Source organism: Sceloporus undulatus, chromosome 1 (assembly GCF_019175285.1).
Source record: "Sceloporus undulatus isolate JIND9_A2432 ecotype Alabama chromosome 1, SceUnd_v1.1, whole genome shotgun sequence".
NCBI lineage: Eukaryota > Metazoa > Chordata > Lepidosauria > Squamata > Phrynosomatidae > Sceloporus > Sceloporus undulatus.
Genome location: NC_056522.1, coordinates 296,571,761 through 296,593,733, shown reverse-complemented (window position 1 = coordinate 296,593,733; position 21,973 = coordinate 296,571,761). Strand labels below are relative to the sequence as shown.

At 40.6% G+C, this 21,973-nt stretch overlaps 1 protein-coding gene across 1 annotated transcript in view; it reads left to right on the top strand.

The window, feature by feature from the left end:
• The window catches only part of ABTB2 (ankyrin repeat and BTB domain containing 2), a 211,543-nt gene extending 199,501 nt beyond the window's left edge, over positions 1–12,042 (top strand). Inside the window, 2 exon segments of the mRNA XM_042453998.1 lie at positions 2,979–3,092; positions 8,259–12,042. Coding sequence (XP_042309932.1) covers positions 2,979–3,092; positions 8,259–8,456 — 312 coding nt within the window. The 3' untranslated portion in view covers positions 8,457–12,042.
• Positions 12,043–21,973: the final 9,931 nt, after the last annotated feature.

Here is a 21,973-nt window from a genome sequence, read left to right as displayed (position 1 = left end):
TAAGGCTTATTATATGTTATTATGAAATGAAAATAGCATATTTGCCTGCTATATCCCTGTTTTACATTATAAGAAGTGAAGAAGATCTTATGTCTGAGGTAACAATGTACGTATTCACTTGATACCCCAGTACTGGTTTTTTAAATATTGAGTTCTTTGAATATTGAGTCCTTACATTATTCAATATGTGTTTTCATATGCAGACAAGTACAAGATTAAAATCTGATGATATTACCATTTTGTCATTGACAGAATAAACCAGTGGGAATAAAAATTTGCAATATTTGTCTTAAGAACAAAAGAGTGCCAAAGGTCCAACATGCTGTGTCAAAGAGTAGGTGGTCAGATGTCTCTAAAAACTTTTTGCCTGCAGTACCCCTTGTAACCAGACTGGAAAGTTAAGCAAACTATTGTTCATGTGGATATTTGACTTCTTCAAAAAGAACTAAAAGATAAATTCCCATGCTCCTCTCCTCTCAACAGAAACATCTTCACCATCAACAATATACAAGACAGCGCTAGATTTGACTAGGCATCTGGTCCTTACCCCAGCACCATCCTAGTGGACTTCTTCCATGGAAATAGAAACAAAGAGAATAGCTATTTGCTTGACTTAGCAGTCTACCCAGAAAATTTGCAAGATGCACTGGTGAACAGCAGAAGCACTAGGAAGTGCTCAGTGAGAAATAGCATGTGTAGGAACTGGCCACCCTCTTCATTACTCCCAAGTTCCTCTGACTGACAGCATATGAATAATGGCTTCTTCACCAATTTCACTTAGTGCTTCTCTTCTGAAATCCAAGATTCTGCCCCCAATAAAGTAACAGCTATATCAGTGGCAAAGAACGTGTTAACTCCTGTGGGTCCTGATATTTACATTAACTTGTATTCCCACCAGGGGAGCTATATAAGCATCAAGGCAACCACTACAAAACTAATTTCATTCATTCCTTCCTTTCATTTATTGCCTCTTGGGATGCTAAACTGGTGTCTATGTGTAAGGGATCTAGGAGTCCAAGTAGACCACAAGTTGAACATGAGTCAACAGTGTGATGCGGCAGCTAAAAAGGCAAATGCAATTTTAGGTTGCATCAATAGAAGTATAGTGTCTAGATCAAGAGAAGTAATAGCACCAATGTATTCTGCTTTGGTCAGGCCCCACCAGGAATATTGTGTCCAGTTCTGGGCACCACAGTTCAAAAAGGACACTGAGAAACTAGAGCGTGTCCAAAGGAGGACGACTAAAATGGTGAAGGGTCTGAAAACCATGTCCTATGAGGAATGACTTAGGGAGCTGGGGATATTTACCCTGGAGAAGAGAAGGTTAAGAGATGATATGATAGCCCTGTTTAAATATTTGAAGGGATGTCATATTGAGGAGGGAACAAGATTGTTTTCTGCTGCTCCAGAGAACAGGACCCAGAACAATGGATGCAAGCTACAGGAAAAGAGATTCCACCTCAGCATTAGGAGGAACTTCCTGACAGTAAGGGCTGTTCAACAGTGGAACACACTCCCTCGGAGTGTAGTGGTGTCTCCTTCCCTGGAGGTCTTTAAACAGAGGCTGGATGGCCATCTGTCGGGTATGCTTTGATTGAGAGTTCTTGCATGGCAAGGGGTTGGACTGGATGACCCTTGTGGTCTCTTCTAACTCTACGATTCTATGATTCATTCAAAACATTAAATATAGTCAGATAAAGACAGGTAGAATCACCCCACCTCCATAATTTGAATTTTCTAATTGTGAGTTTTCCAAACCTGTCTTGCAAGGCATAGGCAGGAAAATTTAAAACTATCCATCACAGAAGAGAACAATACAAGAATATCATTTGCAGTGACTTTACTAGCAAAAATGGTCAGTTACTCCAACTTAAAGTTTTTTTAAGACTGTCATCTCTCAAGCAGCACTGTTCTTTCTTATGATTTAAAGCTTTAATTCTAAACATTTCATTTTTGAACATGTTTATAGCAGAGCTAAAGAACATGTGATCCTGCAGATGTAATTGGACTGCAACTCTCTTCATCCCTAGCCTGTAATATCAGGGCCTTTGATGTACCTGCCATTTTGCACTACTGACACACATGAAAAGCTCTTGCCCCTAAGAAGAAAGAACAGGAAAACAAAGTATTAAAGAAGTTATGGTATGCAGTGGCTTAGTGGTTAAGACGCCAGTTCTGATGATCGGAACTTCAGCAGGTTGGCTGTTCGAGGCCCAAGTGCTGCATGATGGGGTTAGCTCCTGTCACTAGTCGCAGCTTCTGCCAACTAGCAGTTTGAAAGCATGCAAATGCAAGTAGATAAATAGGTACCACTTTGGTGGAAAGATAACAGTGTTCGGTGCAGTCATACTGGCCACATGACTGCCAGAGCAGTCCTTGGACAACACTGGCTCTTCGTCTTGGTAACGGAGGTGAGCACAGCTCCTGCTACAGTTGGTTATGACTAGACATTCATGTCAAGGGACTACCTTTACCTTTATGAAAGAAGTTACTGTCAGGATTCCTCAAGTACTGCCTCCTTCCAGATCTTCCTACCCAGCCCTAGAGCTCCTTGTCAGAGTCCCTTCACCACACACCAATGCCAAGTGACATCCAGATTCAGGTCACCTACATGGACATCATCACCAGTGGCTATACTGCTTGAGGAATTCAGAATATTATAGTCCAAACAAGCAATTTTTCCAAGCTCTGCTACTTTTTTGGCACCAAAGGTTTTGTTGGTTTATTTTATTTCTTAATTTTTAAGGATCCTTTTAGGAGCTTTTTAATTAATATGGAGATCTGGGATTTTAGGATTTGTGACAAATTTGTGTTCAGTGTAGTTGGTTCAATCTTTGTTTTCTACAAATGCTACAACTGCATTTTTAATTGTTTACAGTGTATTTCAGCATGCTTTTTATGTATGCCACTAAAAGAACTTCTGTTATGTAGAATTAGCTTAAAAATTTAAACAACGTCTTCTTTCTTATTTCCACTAGTTACTTTCAGCTGCAAGCCTATTCCAGTTGGATGGCCTCCAGAGACACTGTGAAATCCTATGTTCTCAGACCATCAGCATTGAAAGCTGTGTTAACATCTATAAATATGCCAAGGTAAAGACCAAATCATCATATTGAGGAGGGAGCTAACTTGTTTTCTGCTGCTCCAGAGACTAGGACCCAGAGCAGTGGATGCAAGCTACAGGAACAGAGATTCCTCCTCAACATTAGTAAGGGCTGTTCGACACTGGAACACACTCCCTTGGAATGTAGTGGAGTCTCCTTCCTTAGTGGTCTTTAAACAGAGGCTGGATGGCCATCTGTCGGGGATGCTTTGATTGAGATTTCCTGCATGGCAGGGGGTTGGACTGGATGGCCCTTGTAGTCTCTTCCAACTCTGTGATTCTATGATTCTAAGTGCTTAAGGTGTTAATAAACATTAAAAGCCCTTCTAGATCATACCAAGGGTTCTTCTAGTTCAATGTTCTCATTTCATACAGTTTCTGACAAGAGGGTCACAGGGAATTTACCCCCAAACCTGTTCTGTTCTCTGTCTACCCAACAGTATATGCATATGAGCATCCATGCATTTAAGAGATGTTGCAAGGATTTGAATGCTGCTTGAATGGGAAAAAGCAGTGGCTTCTTTGCCTCCTTCCTGCAAATTCTATCACTTTCCTTGTCTTCTCCATCTCATGGTCTTTGAAACATGGAATGAAAGCAGGCCATAGTATTCATGATGCCATTTTACCAGCAAACAGTTTTTGTCAGGGTTTGAGAGCACCCTTCATGGCCTTACCTTCCCACATGCCCAAAAATAAACCCTTGACTTGGGGACAAAGAAGGAGAAAGTGGTTGGTAATGGCCTTAGTAAGTGCTTGTAAAAGCATAAGCTTTGGTGATCCTATAATGGAATACATCAACATCCCTCAGCCATACCCACATTGCATTCCGTTCATGTTTTTGTTTCTCTGTCCCCTTTTTGAGGTTGAAGGATAGTGAAAAGGGAGTATATTGCCTATAGGTGTGTCTGTCTGTTATCACATTCTGTATCATGTGCATGATGCCAAATAGCAACTTGCTGCCCCAAATTCATCAATCCATAAAGGTATCTTAGCATCAGTAACCTTGATGGAAATAGAAAACTGGTATTTGTAGTCACTACATAGTTACCAGATCTTGAGATAGGTGTAGGCAAAGCCCTGAACTTCAAACACAGTCTGTGTGAGGGTAAATCTGAATCTGGACTGTGCCATCTGAGAATACAAGTGGATTCTCCCATGATTGTTACACATAAAAAATGGGATTGCCAGGATAATATTCTTTGTCCAGCCTTCTCCCTAACATACAAATTCTGCTATGCATAGAATATGAATGTGTATATATGTATATTTAAATCATTTATGTATCGCTTCCCAACTCAGAAGTGCTCCTAAGATGATGAACAAATAAACATCAATTATAACAGTACAGAGCTAAAAATATTTTTAAAAAACACATTAAAATACTCTTTAAAAACTCTTGAAAGCAGTCTAAAAATCCTAGAATCTAGTTCTATTATGTATATATAATGTTGGGCCCATTCAGACTACACTTTAACCCAGATCAGAAATCGATTCTTGCACTGGAAGTTCATATTGACTCCGAATCTCTCACAATCTATGTCGAGGCAATCACAAGCGTTTTGTGACAAATGCCCCTTAGCATGGGGTCATTTGCAATCGGGGCAAATGCTGTCTCTTTTGAAAAAATCTGGGTTCTGCTAATATGAACTTGCCCCCAATCATGATCGGGGCCAGTTCATGGGAGGGATTTAGGTCAGAGGGAGGGCAGAGGGCAGAGCATTCCTTCCCCTTCATCGGAGAAGGAGGAGGAGGAAAGAGCCGAAGGAAGGATGGAAAAAAGGGGAATCTGACAGGAGGCAGGGTGATAGGAGGCAAAAAAGGAGAATCGGGGTGACTGACAGGGGCTGCAGAGGGCTGTCAGATGGAGGGCAGAGGGGGGAACTGGAGAAAGTGACAGAGGAGGAGAAGGATGAAGGAGCCAGGGGGGAGAAGGAGGGGGCCATGGAGGGCATTCTATAACAGAGCAGGAGAGGAGGAGAAGGGCAAGAGGAAGGGTCAATTCAGGGCAGGTCAGAGGGAGGGGAGGGGAGGGTCGGAAGGAAGGAAGGAGGAGGAGGATTGCCAAGGGAAATGGGGCTGCGGAGCCAAGCCGGAGGAGGGATGTAGGGAAATCAGGCTGCGGAAGGAGCCTCTCTCTCTCTCTTTATTTTTTATTTTTTTATTTTTGACAGTCTGTGCACATGATTTTTTTGGGTGACATAAAATGTGTGTGTGCTTGTGCTACTTTCATTTCCTCTTGCTCCTGGAACAGCACCATAAGAAGCTGTATTATTATTATTATTATTTGTGTTATATGCGGATGCTACAATCAGAATGCCTGCGCTACATTTCCCTTTCATTTCCTCCTCTTGCTTCCTGGACGCACATAGAAGCTGTATTATTATTATTATTATTATTATTATTATTATTATTATTATTATTATTATTATTTGTGTTATATGCGGATGCTACAATCAGAATGCCTGCACTACATTTCCCTTTCATTTCCTCTTGCTCCTGGAACAGCACCATAAGAAGCTGTATTATTATTATTATTATTATTATTATTATTATTATTATTATTATTATTATTATTCTTTGTGTTATATGCGGATGCTACAATCAGAATGCCTGCGCTACATTTCCCTTTCTTTTCCAATTGATTCAGTGGGTCTACTTTAGTTGGAATTGACAGGTCACTCTCTCTCAGCCTCAGTGGAAGGCAATGGCAAACCGCCTGTGAAGATAACGTAAGCAGGATGAAGGGTCAATTCAGGGCAGGTCAGAGGGAGGGCACGAACGGAACTCGCACCAGGCACCTTCTCCCCCTTTTTTATTTATTAAAAATATTTTTGTCCATCTATGCGCATGATTTTTGCTTCAGGTAGTAGATATATATTAGATAGAACGTGGCTAGCTGTTTGTTCACTTTCCCTTTCATTTCCTCGCTTCCAGCAAAGGAAATGCTGCAAAGAGCACTTTGCAAAAACCATTTTTTCCTTTGCGAATGAATTCTACAATGTGAATATTACAATGTTTCTCCTTCCAAATTGGCAAATTGATACAGCTTTTGCTACTGTCTCTAAGGAATTCAGGGGTAGCCTAGGGGGGAAAAAAAGAATGCATGGCATCGCATCCTTTTCTGGCATTCCAAAATGAGGAATTTATTATTATTATTATTATTATTATTATTATTATTATTATTACATGTGTATGAGGCATTCTGGGGTGGCAAGCAGGGGGGATACAGGATGCAGAGATGACATTAGCTTTCATTTTGGGGTTGAAAACGAGGCCAAGGGAAGATCATAACCTACGCTGACCCAAATACCCACAACACACACACACACACACACACAAGGTTTTTAATTTGACAGAATCTGCGCATACAGGTGCCTTTAAAGAAAAAGGAGGGGGGAAGGACACTTCCGATGGGCCAATGTGTGCAGGATTGTCACCTATGACGACTGCAGAACTAAATTTGATTAACAAGAAAGGCACCTTCAATTTAACCAGCTTTCTCTGAGAGGCCATTCAGGGTTAAAATACCCTGATTGGTAGTCAGCACTTGCTTCCGGAGGGATTTGGGGAGGAGGAAATCAAAGCTTCCCAGTTCCTTCCAGTGCAAAAAGGTCAGTCTGAATGGGCCCTTAATGTTATGTGCCTTCCAAGTAGTTTCCAAATTAACAGTAATCCTAAGGCAAACCTATCATGGGTTTTCCCTGGCAAGATTTGATCAGAAGGGGATTGCTGTTGTCTTCCTCTGGGGCTGAGAGAGTGTGACTTGCACAAGGTCACCCAGTGGGTTTCTATGGCCAAGTGGGGATTTGAACTCTGGTCTCCAATGTCTCAGTCCAGCATACAAACCACTACACACACCACTCTCTGTATGTTTCATGTGATGGAGCATAGTGTGTTCTCAGCTCCCATCTGAGACAGGTTTACCACTTTGTCTGCCACTAGTGAGAACTAAAGTTACACTTATCTCCTTTTCTACAAAGAGGAAGATAATAAAGGACACAGTTTTGTAAGAATACCGAGTTTAGTAACTGAACTACCATGTTTTAGCAGTAACGTGAGTTTACAATTTGTTATAACAGCAAATAATGCTATCAGATTAGAACAAACTGACTGATAGGTAGGTCAGTGCTTCACCGTGAGCAAAGATTGCTATCTTTCTCTGTAAAGGTTCCTGTGCCATGGTATGTAGAAATTCAATCAGAGATTTCCATCATTATCACTGCATCTCCTGCTTGTGACAGTGTGACCAGTTGAACTTCTGCCTAGTAAATCATGATTAATGGTGCAGGAATCCTATCAGGAAGCAAGATGGCAACTCTTTCACAAACTAGGAAATGATGCTGGTGTTGCTTCATGCTGGGACAAATGATAAGGCCACTGTTGAAAAGGCTTTGCAGTGACAGAGCAGATGTTCACAGAACTGATATTGAAGCTTCTCCCACTTCGATGAGCTGGGTCATCTTTATGTTTTTGGTCCCCTTGTCATCTCAGTAAGAGTGTTGTGGAAGGTAAATATCGGAAACAGGTGCCTTCATAATATACTTTTAACAAAGATTTTTTTTCTTTTAAAAAAGATTTCTATTGATTTGTATAGTAGTCCAATATGTTATGAAAAACCAAAGCCTCAGACCACAGCAATCAACCTTAAAATAGCTCCTGTGTGTTTCATTAATTCCCCCTCCTTCTTTTTTTTCCTGAGGCTTATTTCATATGCACAGAATTTGTTTGGCTGCTAATACCATGTACCATCTGGTAACACTCATTATTCTGTCACGGTGTGCCACATGGATTGCACCCTCACATAACAAAACAGGTATCATCCTGGAGATTTCATTGACCAGCTGCTCTTTTCCTTTAAGAGTTACTTGACTTTGGCTCAACAAGCAGCAGGAGATGACAAAAGGATTAGGAAGAAGGGACTTTTTAACCTCTTTCAAATATCCCAGTGGAAGGGTCCAGTAGACACAGGAGCCCACAGGAGAGAAAGCCCCCTTTAACCATCGGATTAATATCCTCTTAACCATTTGCTACCCACATTAAACCTTTTTGTACCATGAAGCTGTCCAAGCAGGAAGAGAGAGGCAATAACTTGATAGCTGCATTTAAACATCTTCAAACCCTATTGCCTGACTGGATCCCACTTTGTGTCTTGCAGATCCACAGTGCCCCGGAGCTGGCTTCTTTTTGTGAAGGTTTCTTCCTCAAGCACATGAAGTACCTGCTGGAGCAGGAACCTTTCAAGCAACTCATCTATGGCAGGAACAGTAAAGTCCAGGGTCTGGACACTCTGCAGGACCTACAAGCTACATTGGCCAGCAGACTTCACTCTATTTACATCACATCAAGGGTGTGATTGCCAAGAGGAAAACTGGGAATTGTAGTCAAAGCACCAGCTCATCTGAACTGCACTAAGAGGGGAACTTGCCCTCCTGTGGCCTTCCCCTTCTGGAGACACTAGCCTGAATTGGAAACTCCTCCAGCACCTCCACCACATCCAACTACCTACAAAATAGTACATCACTCAGAGATGAGTTAGGATGCCACAACTATTTCATCTGAAAGGTGATGAGAAGGGAAGGAAGGATGTTGCTATACTGCCTGACAGACATCTCACAGGAGAACTTTTCGGGGAAGGGAGTAATTGTAGTGTCCAAAAGATTTTTTTAAATTCTCACAAACTATCATTGACACTACTTTATTAACCACCAGACATGCTGGTGGAAAGCTGCAAGTATAGAAATCATTAAGATTTCTAATAGAGGTTATGGCTACTTAGAACCAACTAGAAGATACTGATATGTCATGTTGTTTGTGTACAGAGCTTAGAAACATTCATGTTTATCCCTAATGCATTCATGTTAAATAAATATTTATTCACTAACATTAATCATGCTAGTGAAAATTATAAAACAATCTGTTGCATTAATATACTTCATAGCACATTAGTAAAATCCTAAATTTTCAAAAATCAATGAAAATGATTTAAAATGGTGGTGGGGGGGGGGACCCAGATTGCTCCCCTCTGTGACCAAGTTCAGTGTTGTGAAACACTTACTCAACCCATTGACATTATTGTCATTTAACTATTAAAGTCCTTTAAATTTGATAATGTCAATGAATTAGAGGGGGAAATTAATTTTAATTAATTATTTCCAGGCTCTGCTGTATACATAAAACTAGATGCTGGTTTTATATATACAAACAACTTGACACATTGTTTGTTAGGGTTAGTCAATAGCCCCAGATGGCCACGTTATAAACTAATCTGGCATTTGTCATCCTGTGCCAAGATTTGATTATCAGTGGTGCAGTTGGAGCAAATGCTCCAGGTCTCGTGGTGGCCTGGGGTCCTATGATGCTTCTGGTACCATACACACATAAACACACCTTTTCCTGTGTGCCTTTAAAGAAAGAAACAATCCTGGGGAGCAACAGATCTCTTCCCTGCTGGCAGGATCAGTAGCATTTACCACCTATCTGAGCCCCATTCCCCAGCTGTGAGGTGAGTGAAAAGGTGGGTGGCATGTCGATGTCATTAATCTGAGTCCCTGGCTGGGACAAAGGCAAGGGATGCCCCCAAGTTGCTCCCTACCACAAGCTTGAACTTGGGTGACTCTGACCCCTGGGAGGGCTCCTCTTCAGCCAGCAGTGCCAGCAAGCCTACTCCCTTGCTCTTCAACATGGAAGCCAGGGCAAGTGTACATGTTGAGGGGAACTCTGTTTGAATTGCTCCATCCACTTTAGTCCAGTTTTTTCCCCCTGAACTCTTTGACCTTTCAAGGCCTACAAGCTCAATAAGGCTGTTAGAAAGCCTAAGGCTGAAAGTTACTCTAGACTTACCAGCAGATAAGCCCCAGTCAATGCAGTGGGGCTAGCTTCCAAGTAGAAATGCATAGGATAGTGTTGAAAGACTGGTTTCAAAATGTGCCACCAAACTTAGATTTCAGGTTACATTGCATCTCTTTTTAGTTACAGCCCTTAAAAGCAATTTAAAGGCAAACCAACCAAAATCTTACACTGCCCAGGTTATTCTGGTTGTGACCTTAACACTGTGGTATCTGCAACATTGGCTGCTCCAAGGACAGAAATTCCCAAAATGTTGCACAAATACTGTTGTGTATAAAGATTTCAAGGATGCCTTTGCCTGTGCTGTATTTAAGCAATTTATCCCAGAAATTTCTGACACTGTAGTTCCAATTTAGGCCATTGTATTGCTGGGAATTATAGGCACTGAACATTATGGCACAGAGTGTCACAGATACTCCAACCCAGCTATGGAAATTTGTGCACATAAAGAAACTTGTAAGAGTATATTATTTGTTGGATTGGAGGCTTCAGGCATACATCAGAGGCACATTTAGAGTGGAGTTGCATTTTTTTAATGGGGATGGGGCAGCTATTCTGTTCCACATTCAAATATGCGTTTCTCTGCCCCATGCTTGTACCATTTGTTGCACAACAGTTTGTGAGTGACTGTGACTAAAATGGATTTCAACTATAAAGATTCAGTCTGTAATGAAATTAGATTGTAGCTTTAAGAATTCTCTACAATGGGAATACCTTTTCTGAATGCCTAACATTTAGCCAAGGGTCACCCTTTCATTCACAACTGGAGGAGAATTTTGGGGAAATATTCAAAAACAGATATCACAAGGGAAAATACTTCTTCTGTAAAAGTGGTTGTAAGTGGTGGTTGTAAATTGAATCGAAGAGAAAGACAGAGAAACAAGGCAAAGGCACCAGGGAAGAGATATATGTTATAACTGTACATTTGTAGAATTTCCAGGAAGATATTGGAAGTGTAATAGGAGAGAGGCAAGTATAAATATTAGAAGTAAAAATGAGAGACTTTTCCACCATCATATCTTTTTTTAAACCAATCCAACACTGTAAACCAGTGGTGAGAATTCATGTTGCCCTTCGGATGTTGTTGGATTGCATCTCCCAACATACTTCATCATTGGTTATGCTGCTTTGGGACTTTACATGAGTCTTGTAACCCGTACTCCCCCAGGCTCATTGAGTCCTGCTTACACAATGCAGGGCCAAAACCCTGAATCAGATTCGGACCATCTCCACAACACCTGCACCCAATTCGGGGCTTCCTCCATCTAACCCACATTTTAAAAACTCACCTTCTACGGCAGGTTTTCAGAAAATTTTTGGTGACGACTGGTGACTGCCTTTTCACTCATGCCACTGCCGGCATGAGTTGCTCTAAGGTTAGAACAAGGCATCTAATAGTGTGGCTGGGTGGCTTGTTCTGAACTTAACAGTGATCCCAGGCAATGAACAGGGACCAGGCGCCATGTCTATCGTCATTGAAATAATTAAATGCTTATTCGGTTGGCTTGAACTCACATAAAGGAACACATCTTTTCTCAGGTATTCAGCCTCCTTTCCTAATTCTGAACTTCTGACAGAATTCAATCTCTTCATAACACACCAAAATCACAGAAATCTCAGTCCCTACATTCCCTAGAAAACAAACAAACAGAAGAAACTCAGAAAAACTGTACTTTAGTGTTCAAGGAAGGCATAATCAAAACCTAAGTACAGCATCACAGTGCAAATCACAAATATATGAAGACATGTGCTTGCACAGTATCTGTATATGTTAGTTATCAAAAAAGGTGATAAGCTACACACCTTTCAGTCCTATGCTTTTCACAATTTGGGCCTCAAACTTACATGACAGTATATTCTCTAGACTACAGAAACAGTATAAGATTTTCACTAATTTGTTTGGAACTATCCCAAGAGTTTGCAGTTTGGGTAAATAATTTTCAAGTAGCTGTTCCAACTGTTTGTACAAAAACAAAAGGAATGGATTTCTGTTGTATTGCTGTAATCTTGCTTGCTACATTAACTGTACATTAATGTTGTTGCTTATGTAAATGTACCATATTTTATTAACAACATAACTTTGATAAACTTTGCAGATGATATAAGCCCAGTTATTTTAGCAAGGTTTGGGGAAATTACTTAGGATTAATATGATACAGACTGGTACTGCATTCTGACCTGTGTTAAGGACCCAAACCAGATTAAATTTTAGGTGAAGGCCTCTTCTCCAGGTTCTGTACTCAAGCATGACTGAGTAAATATTGAAGAATGAAGATATAAAGTATTCCCTTTTAACAGCTAGAGGTGATGCTTTAAAAGTAAATAGTTTATTTAATGCCTTACTGGCCTAAGTCTGTAGAAAGAATAACTTTAAGAAAGAAGTAGAACATTGACATTTACACAAGTGCTTGGGGATGTTCCCACTAAAAGCATTGGTTTTCAAAAGCTGAATGTTTAAAACCATTTACTGGGTAAGAAGAAACTTTCTAACTACTGCTAAAAGAATATAGAAGGGATTATCAATAGTTATTTTTGATTTGCACCTGCAGTCAACCTACTCCTATATCTGTTCAATGTGTGCAGAATAACATACATTATATTCCACTGCAGAATGCCTATCCAGTGTCCATAAACATCTTCCTCACCACTTGAATAGAAGAGGAAAATGCACACTGAATGCTGTCCTGTTTCACAGCCCTTAAAAGTCCTGTCACTTGTAGGATGTGGTACCCTAGCAGAAAGCCATCTTAAATCTGGGCTGATTTTACCACAGGCCTTCACAGGTAGTTAAAAGGCAACAGGCACCTCCTCTTTCTAGTGATAGTTTAGTTGAGGACTACAAAGAAAACAACCCCTGGAAAAAATAGAAGCTACTAAGAACAAATAGGGTAGAATGTATGGATTACATGGAGGGGGCAGGGGACAGGCAAGAAAGCTGTATACAGTGGTTTGAATTTTAATTTGTACACAGCTGAAATGGCCAGTCCTTATTTACTTCTTAAAATTATTATTTTCTAAAGTGCTATTTGAAAAGCTCCAAGCAAAGCTCCAGCTGGACTTGCAACTCTCTCCCCAGTGTACATGTCTCTTTGGATTGTGGCCATCATCTGTTCTTCCCCCGTTGCTGCTACCAGTTGTCTAAGCTGTCCTGCGTCATCTGCTGTGTCTTCACTCATTGCTCTGAGCTGAATGCACATGGTATCCTCAGGGGGCCTTGGTTGAAGCTATATGCTGCATCCATTAAATGAGCTTCCACTGCCATGCACATCATCCCCTAGGAAACCCACTCATCCAGCCCCCTCCTTTTCTCTTAGGAGCCTGGTGCTTCTTGACATGGCCTACAGCTATTGCCAGCATCAGAGAGGAAAAGTGCTTTGGAGCTTTCATAGCAGGTGGAGGTTGAAGACGGAGGCTATTTAATCGTTAGCTTAAATTGTTTCACCCCAGCAGGCAGGCCAGACCAACAGTCTTTTTGCTGTGAAATTGCTCAGAGATCCAATGGGCAAAAATAATGGTGGAATTGCCCACTTACCATATATCATAAATATTCTCTGGGCTTGCTGAGGTCCTTTCTGCATATAAAGCAATGTGATTTCAACTGTCATGGCTATATCTTATGGAATCCTGGGATTTATTTTATTATTTATTTATTATTTATTTACTTCTATGCCACATTTCTCCCAAAAAAGGACCCAAGGCAGTTCACAAGATAAAACATTAATAAAACAACACAATATGCAGTTTACAGAGCAGCATTTAAAATTCTTAGCCAGAGGTCTAGTTCATCACTAAACTGCAAACCACAGGATTCCATAGGATGGATCCATAGCTGTTAAAATGAAATCCCAGTACTATAACTACATAATGTGAAAGGGCCTTGGGTTAGTACTGTCCCAGGGTCTGAGAATTCAGGGCCAAAATCTAACACCAAATATTCCTGGCGATGTTATTAAACATGAGGCAGCATCAACTACACATTATTCAGACTATGTCAAAGAGACAGCATGATATAGTGGTTTGAGCATTGGGCTATGATTTTGGAGACTAGAGTTCAATTTCTCTCACTTGGCCATGGAAATGTACTAGGTGATGTTGGGTGAGTCGCACACTCTCAGCCTTAAAAAAAAACCATTATAGGTTCATCTTAGGGTTGCTATAAGCAAGGACGTAGACAGGATTTTGGGAAAGGGGGGAGTTCCAGACTAAGTGCCACCATTATAATGGGTCTTGGGTGCGGCGGCACACACCATTCATTGTATCTAATGAAAGGGGGGGTCAGGACCCCCCCCCTTGGCTATGTCCCTGCTATAAGTCAGAAGCAACTTGAAGGCACACAGCAACACAAAAAGTGATAAGTTACTTCACCACTGTAACATGCAATAGCCAAGATTCTGTTCAAGACTGCATACTTTCATGGAAGACAGAAGCAGCAACTAACTAGATTACCTCACTACACTTTTATAGCACTTCTATTCCACTTTAACTGCTATGGCTGCTTCCTGTTGCATTCTGGGATTTGCAGTTAAAGGAGGGGCATTTAGAATTCTCAGCCAAAGAGCTCTTTGGCCTCACTGAACTACAAACCTCAGAATGCAACAGGAGACAGCCAGAGCAGTAAAAATGGAATAACAACACTATACATGTGGTAAGGTGAAGAGTTTCAACAGCTAGTCCAATTACCTTTCCAGACCTCTGTTAAGCCAGTATACACTTGGCTCTTGGTATCCACTGTAGTTTGGTTCCAGGACCACCTGTGGATACCAAAATCCATGTCCCATTAAATACAATGGCATAGTAAAATGGTCTCTCTTGTATCAAGGTTTGAGACAAGGTTTGATTTTTTGGAATCATATATATATTTAAATATTTTCAAACTATAGATAGTTGACTGTACATTAGAAATCTATGGACACAGAGGTCCAATTGTACACAAAGAGACAGACAGCATTCATTCCATTGGCTGTTCTGGTAATGAAGAAAAGGAGGAGCTGTGCCCATGCATCAACCAGACTTTAAGATGGCCTCTTGCATTGTCTGCATGATGGGGTATTAGATATCTCCTTCTGCAAGGCTATAAAGAGAACTACCACCAGTATAACAAGAACTTATGCCTGCATATTGCCTCAACAGGAATACAACCAATGCAATTCTTGTAATGAGCAATGGGAGTTGATCACTTTTACGAAATTATATTTTCAAACTATTCTGCTAAGTTGCAGTAATGCGAGCAATGTCTTACAGCACAAATCTATTGTGGTGTACACCTCTGTGGTACAGTGCCCACTTCATCTCATCTCAGTATGTGGATCGAGACATGATGATGATGTGTGCTACTTACTAATTTCCTGTGGATCAAGACATGATGATGATGTGTGCTGACCCAAGAAAACCACGTCCTGTGAAGAGAGGCTTAGGGAGCTGGGTATGTTTAGCCTGGAGAAGGGTAAGAGGTAGTATGATAGACCTGTCTAAATATTTGGTATCATATTGTGGATGGTGTAAGCTTGTTTTCTGCAGCTCCAGAGACTAGGACACAGAGCAATGGATTCAAACTACAAGAAAAGAAATTCCACTTCAATATTAGGAAGAACTTCCTAACAGTAAGAGCTATGGTATTTGACAGTGGAACATGGTGTTTCAGAGAATAGTGTTCTCCCCTTATTTGAAGTTTTTTAAACAGAGGCTGGATGGCCATCTGGGGAGGGTGTGCTTTGATTCTGTGTTCCTGCATAGCAGGGGGTTGGACTGGATAGTCCTATAGTCTCTTCAAACTCTACAATTCTAAAATTTGCAGCTTGAGCCAAGGTCAAAGTGGTTTCCCTTCATGACTGTGCAGTGGTTAAATGCCTGTACAGCATCCACTCGCTCACAAACCACAAGGGGCTCAGGGCCAACCCAACCTGGCATCCTTCCAAAGGTTGCTAAAATGAGTACCCAGCTTGTTGGGGGCAGTTAGCTTATACGTTGTAAACTGCTTAGGGAGTGCTTAAGTGATAAGCAGTATAGAAATGTTATTGCTATTGGAATCTGGAATTTAAGGAGGTAGAGGAACTCTGAGAATTCTAAATACTTCTCCCTAAATGGCAATTCCCAGGAACCACATTGAAAAGCCCTCAGAATAATGTATTCGGTAAAATGGTGGGCAAAAGAATCATAGGTGCAATGAGGAGGCTGAAAGCCTCCCAGCATCTGCTGTCTCTTTGCCTAACAGTGGAACTGGACCTGACAGTAGGGAAGTTTGAGACATGTTTTCCAAGGAAATAATACTCTTAATAGGATTGTTTGAACAGACCAGGAATTGGAGCTTGTCAAATTTGGCACAACGTGGTGGTTTAGGATATGGGATACCTCCCACCAACCCAAAAACTCACCCCACTCAAAATACCTGTTACAACACCAGAAGCAAATTATCTAAAATGGGCAGGTAACATACTGGCTGCTGTTTCTCTATTTTGCAAAAGAACAAGTTCCCATAGGGTTCATCCTTCTACATACAAGGGCACCAGCTCTGTTTCATGCTCTTCCTGACAAAAGCGTCTCCCACAGGTCAGATAGATGCTGCCAGCTGTCAAAACCATCCAAAGATCTCCAAGACTGAGGCATGATCACATTGACAACTAGGTCATCCTACCTCCCACCCCCCGCCGAGAACTGGGCCAGCCCCAACAGCTTTGCCATTTTACTCCCAATTAGCCAGAGCACTCAAGCATCCCCAGCAAAGGTCCAGGCCAAGGAGTTCCCTCGGAAATCAGGGAGTTGCAGGCAGTGCTCCGACCCATGGGGATTATGACCCTCAACAGGCAAAAGTCAGAAAGGCTGCCTGACAACCCTATTAAATGGGTTGCCTTTTTTAAACAGAGAAGCAAGACAGACCTTGAATGGTTTTTCAGCTCCCGTGGTTGAATTTTAGAACAGCATAGGCTGCTGGTTGAGCCTTGGGAAAAAAAGTACAAGATGGGTTAATGCATCCTGAAGGATATGCAGGTGAAAAGATGAGTGGGACCCCTGTGAAGATGAACAGCTTAAAACATCATTCGCACATGAAACTGGTGGAAGCATCTCTTGTTTCAATGCTATAGGCTTTGTTGAGTGGCGAGCCAATGTTTTGATGGACAATGTATGGTGCAATGTGGTGTTATTACTTTGATTTATGCATATTCCATCTTTTCCCCAATATTGGGACTCAATAAAACTTACAAAATGGTTAATATCAGAACAGATTAAAAACATACAAAAATGTTATGTAAATTAAGGATTAAAGAATTTGTATGAAATACAGTATCTCCTTCAGCTCTCCACATGTTTTGGACTTCATCTTCCAGAAGCCCCAGACAACATGCCCAGGGACAGGGTTTCTCCTTCTTTATAGTGTGTGTGTGTGTGTGTGTGTGTGTGTGTGTGTGTGTGTGTGTGTATGCATGCAAGTGTACAACCACTCTGCTTCTCTAATTGTGGTCTGTTGGAAAGAAGATCTTAGAGTGCATGGGCCATGTTGAAGAGACCAACAGAAAACGAACTTCTTGTGAGGGATGGCAAATTGGGGGTGTTCATGAGACAGAAATGTGTTCACACACCAAGATAGCATCCTATACTTGATATAGCAGCACATATTATATGATGACTCAAAGTGAATGTGAAATCAATACAGGTTGAATGTTCCTTATCTGGTATTCTGAGACCCTCATTATTCCAAAATCCAAAACTGTCCACATGGGCGGCTGATATAGAGACACCTTTACCTTCTGATGGTTCAATGTACACAAACTTTTTTCCTGCACAAAATTATTAAAAATATTGTATATAAAATTACCTTCAGGCTATGTGTATAAGATGTATATGAAACAGAAATGAATGTAATGTTTAGGCTTGGGTTCCATCTCCAACTATCTCATTATATATATGCAAATATTCCAAAATCCTAAACTTTCCAAAATCCAAAATACTTTTGTCCCAAGCATTTCAGATAAGAGAGACTCAACCTGTAATATCTGGTGTTTCAAAAGACATTCACCAGGGAAAGCAACAACAGAATTAATTAATTGACAATCAAATATAGTTGGTTGTGTTTAAATATTTCAAAAAATACGGTTTTCAGCCTGGTAGTACCCCAACCAAAGATTTCTGAGGCATGCATATGACCTTAGCAGTGCTCCCTCAGTCACAGGACATACTAAAATAAGCAGTTGCAGCAGGATCCAGACAGGTCCCTCCAGCTGCCTGTTCTCAATGGGCCTATGACCAAGACAGTAATGTCATCATTTCCCTGATGAAGGCTGAAAAAAGTAAGTTTGGGATGGACATCATCAGAAATAACGATGTCACAGTTCCATCATGGTAGTTACCTCTGAGGATGCAGAATCTCTACCAGTGATGCCAAATTAAGCAATGCCAACATGACAATTTTAACATTGCACTGCACCATGAGATAGCAACTATCCAAACACACATACAAATTTAACAGAATTAAGATACCAAAAGCTTTGTAAAATATAACATAAAAATATAAAAATAAGATATATATTTTTAATTGCCACCAGGTGGTTTCTTACAGTTGAATGGCTGTAGAAATTTTTGCATATTGTTTGAACACAGTGCAGCACAGAACTAAGATATGCCAAAGGAGAAACAGGTAGGCACAAACATCGTCAGCAGTTGTTTTAAAAATTTAAACTCTTGAAATGAGTATCATTCCTCACCCGTACTTCCTTCTAACAATCAAGTATTGTCATATGCCTCCAATTCTTAGACCTGCAAGATTTTAATTATTTCTCTTTTTAATAATAATAATAAATAATAATAATAGAGTTTATTTATATTTCCCGCCTCTCCAAAGATCGAGGCGGGATTACAACAATAAAATAATACAAGGTAATACAAATAATACAGAATACTAATACAATCAATAAAACACTAATATTGAATTTACCAATTCCTATTAGTTCTCTAAAATCAGTTTATCAGTAGTCAGTGATCACAGCCTAGAGTGGGATATTGTCATCAGTTTTTATATAGAATCTTTGCCTTCAAGTCGTTTTCAACTTATGGTGATCCTATCACAGGGTTTTCTTGGAAAGATTTGTTCAGAGGGGATGTGCGTTTGCCTTCCTCTGAGGCTGAGTGAGTGCGACTTGCCCAAGGACATTCAGTGGGTTTCAAGGAATTCAGACCCTGATCTTCAGAATCATCATCTTAATACTCAAACCACTCCACCATGCTGGCTCCAGATTTTAATTATCATACCATCTACCACGTACTTTCTCTCATATGAATATAAACTTAACAGCCAAGTTTTTTCAGTCAGAGTCACACACACACACCCAAACACAAGGCAAAATTTCCTATTGCTTTTGTTTAATGGGCAATAAATTGCAGAGCCCATAAAGCAAGAACATCTGTGTACATTAGTCCCAGCAGTCAGCACTGGCCAAAGGATGCATTTGGAAGTAATTTAAAACTACTGCTAACTGGAGCCCCAATTTCATCCAAGGTAGTTTGGGCCACTCCATTTACTACAGAAGCACCTTTCCAGCTTCTTTTATTGCCACCCATGTTCTATCAGACATGCAGACACATGCAAAGCTTCTTATGTATTGACTATGCTATTGGTCTACCTGACCAAGCACAATTTACTAGCCTCTGCAAAGGCCTCGGACAGAAATCTCTCTGCTCTTCTTCTAATCTGGACACTTTTTCAATTACTAGCAATTTGAGCAATTTAGTGTGAGGCTAAAATTCCCTCTATTTGATAGGTAAAGTACTTCTAGCTATGTACTGATCTGATTATTAAAGCAGAAAATATTCCTAATATTATGATTTATTGATTACAGTTATGGAAAGTCAGTATGGTGTAATAGTTTAAGTGTTATACACATAATTCAGGAAGACCAGGCAGAACAGGGAATCAAATCCTGCTCCGCCACAGAAACCTACTGGGTGATCTTGGGCAATTCGTCTTTTCTCACCCCTCAGGGGAGGCAATGTCAAACTCCTCTGAACATTCCTGGCCAAGAAAAAAACATCAGTACGTAGAGATCTTGTAGCACTTTTCAGAGGTGCTACAAGATCTCTCTATGTATAAATATATAGTCTGCTCTTCTGCATAGAAGGCTCAAAGGACAATGGATATACAAAACATTCGTAACATGTTTGGGTTGGGGGATTCTGATTTCTGAGGCCTGGTGGAACAGCAAGGGAAGGCTTGTGAAGGTGAAGAGAGGAGGGACATCTCTTTCCCAGTCCTAAACATCAACTCCCCCCAAAAAACATAGGCAGCATTTACAAGGCACCTGTTTCTTCTCTTGGGAGCCCAAGATATACTATAACTTTCTGTTGCTGTTCCCAGTTGTGTACTCTGTCACAGAACTATGGCCCCAAGTGAAAGCAGAGCAATGAAACAAAACAGATTTTTCACAAGTCTTTTAAAATCATTTAAAGCTATTTATGGAGGAACAGCTGAGTTTCCTTGTTCCCTAGGACACACATGCACATACACTTCAAAGCCTCATACCATAGCAATCTTTCCTCCAGTTAGTTATGAGCCACCCGAACACACAAAGAACATTTCTTTCTCCTAGGCCTCATAAAAGCTACTTTTCCATAAATGTTAACGGTACTGGAATACCAGTACCAAAAATGTTTAAATCATTCTGGATTGCCATTCTATGCATATCCAAAAATGATACAATCAACATATATAATCTCCCCATTTATAGGGATATATTTCTGTTCCTGCTGTTTCTTTTCCCCTCCCACTTGGATTCTTCTGTTTTTTAAACATATTTTTCAGTATCAACCCATTTTTGCTTTAAAACAAACTGACAAACCTAACAGCATGATAGTCTTATAATTTTATATAAGGGAAACTTGAAGCTACTTTATATTGGATCAGATCACTGATCTATCCCATCCAGTATTATCACTCCAACAACTCTTCAGTCTACAGTTTCCTACTGAGCCCCCTGGCATCCATGTTAGTTTCCCATCCAAATTTCAAGCAAGTCCAAATCTGCTTTGTTGTTGTTGTTGTGTGTCTTCAAGCCCACTTATGGCAACCCAAACATTGTTTTCTTAGCAGAATTTGTTATTGTCTTCCTCTCAGGCAAAAGCATGACTTATCCATGGTCACCCAGCAGGTTTCTAAGGACGAGTGGGGATTCAAACCCTATCCCAGAGGCCTAGTCCAGCACTCAAAACCACAACACCCCAGTGGCGTTCTCAATTTTGCTTAGTTTCTGAAATCAGAAGACAATGGTGTATTCAGAGACAAATGCTGGTTATGGTGAAGGATTTTCCTGTGATGTTATATTCTCCTCTCAAAGGTTTGTTTTCTGACATGAGTTGAGCTGGAAATAAAGTTTTCCTATTCTGCTCTCTTGCTTGTATTGTGTTTTGTTTGTTGGACCTGCTTCTGATATCAAGATGGCCATTTTAAGGATGTACAGGTTCCATACCTGTAACGGTATTTCTTCGAGTGGTCATCTGCAAATACATACAAATGGGTTTTGTACTGCACCTGCACAGTGCTGCTCGGAAAACTTATAGAATCACTGGGCAAAGTTAACTTTGCAACTTTTTGGCGGTAGCTCCGCCCATCCCTTATAAGCCCCTGGCGTTCCCGCTTTTTCCCCAGTTCTGAAATTCACGCCGCGTGAGCAACATGAGAATGAGCCAATGAATAATAATAATAAAAAAAACTTTATTTATATACCGCCTTTCCAGGGTGATCAAAGCTGTTCACAACATGAAATATTCATTACAATACAGAGTAAAATACCATACCAATAAAATAGCATCTTAAAAAAATCATATCTAATCATGATCCAGCATCTAAAAGTAACTTTTATGAGGAGGTAGTTTTCTCAGGAAGAGTCAGGAGGGTATGCTAAACAGAAGAGATGTGTTTTCAAAGATTTTTTGAAGACGTCCAGGGTGGAACTAAGGCGAATCCCTTCCGGAAGTTTATTCCAGTAGTTTGGAGCAACCGCTGTGAAAGATGAAGAGCAGGACACTGAGGGGAGGATGGGC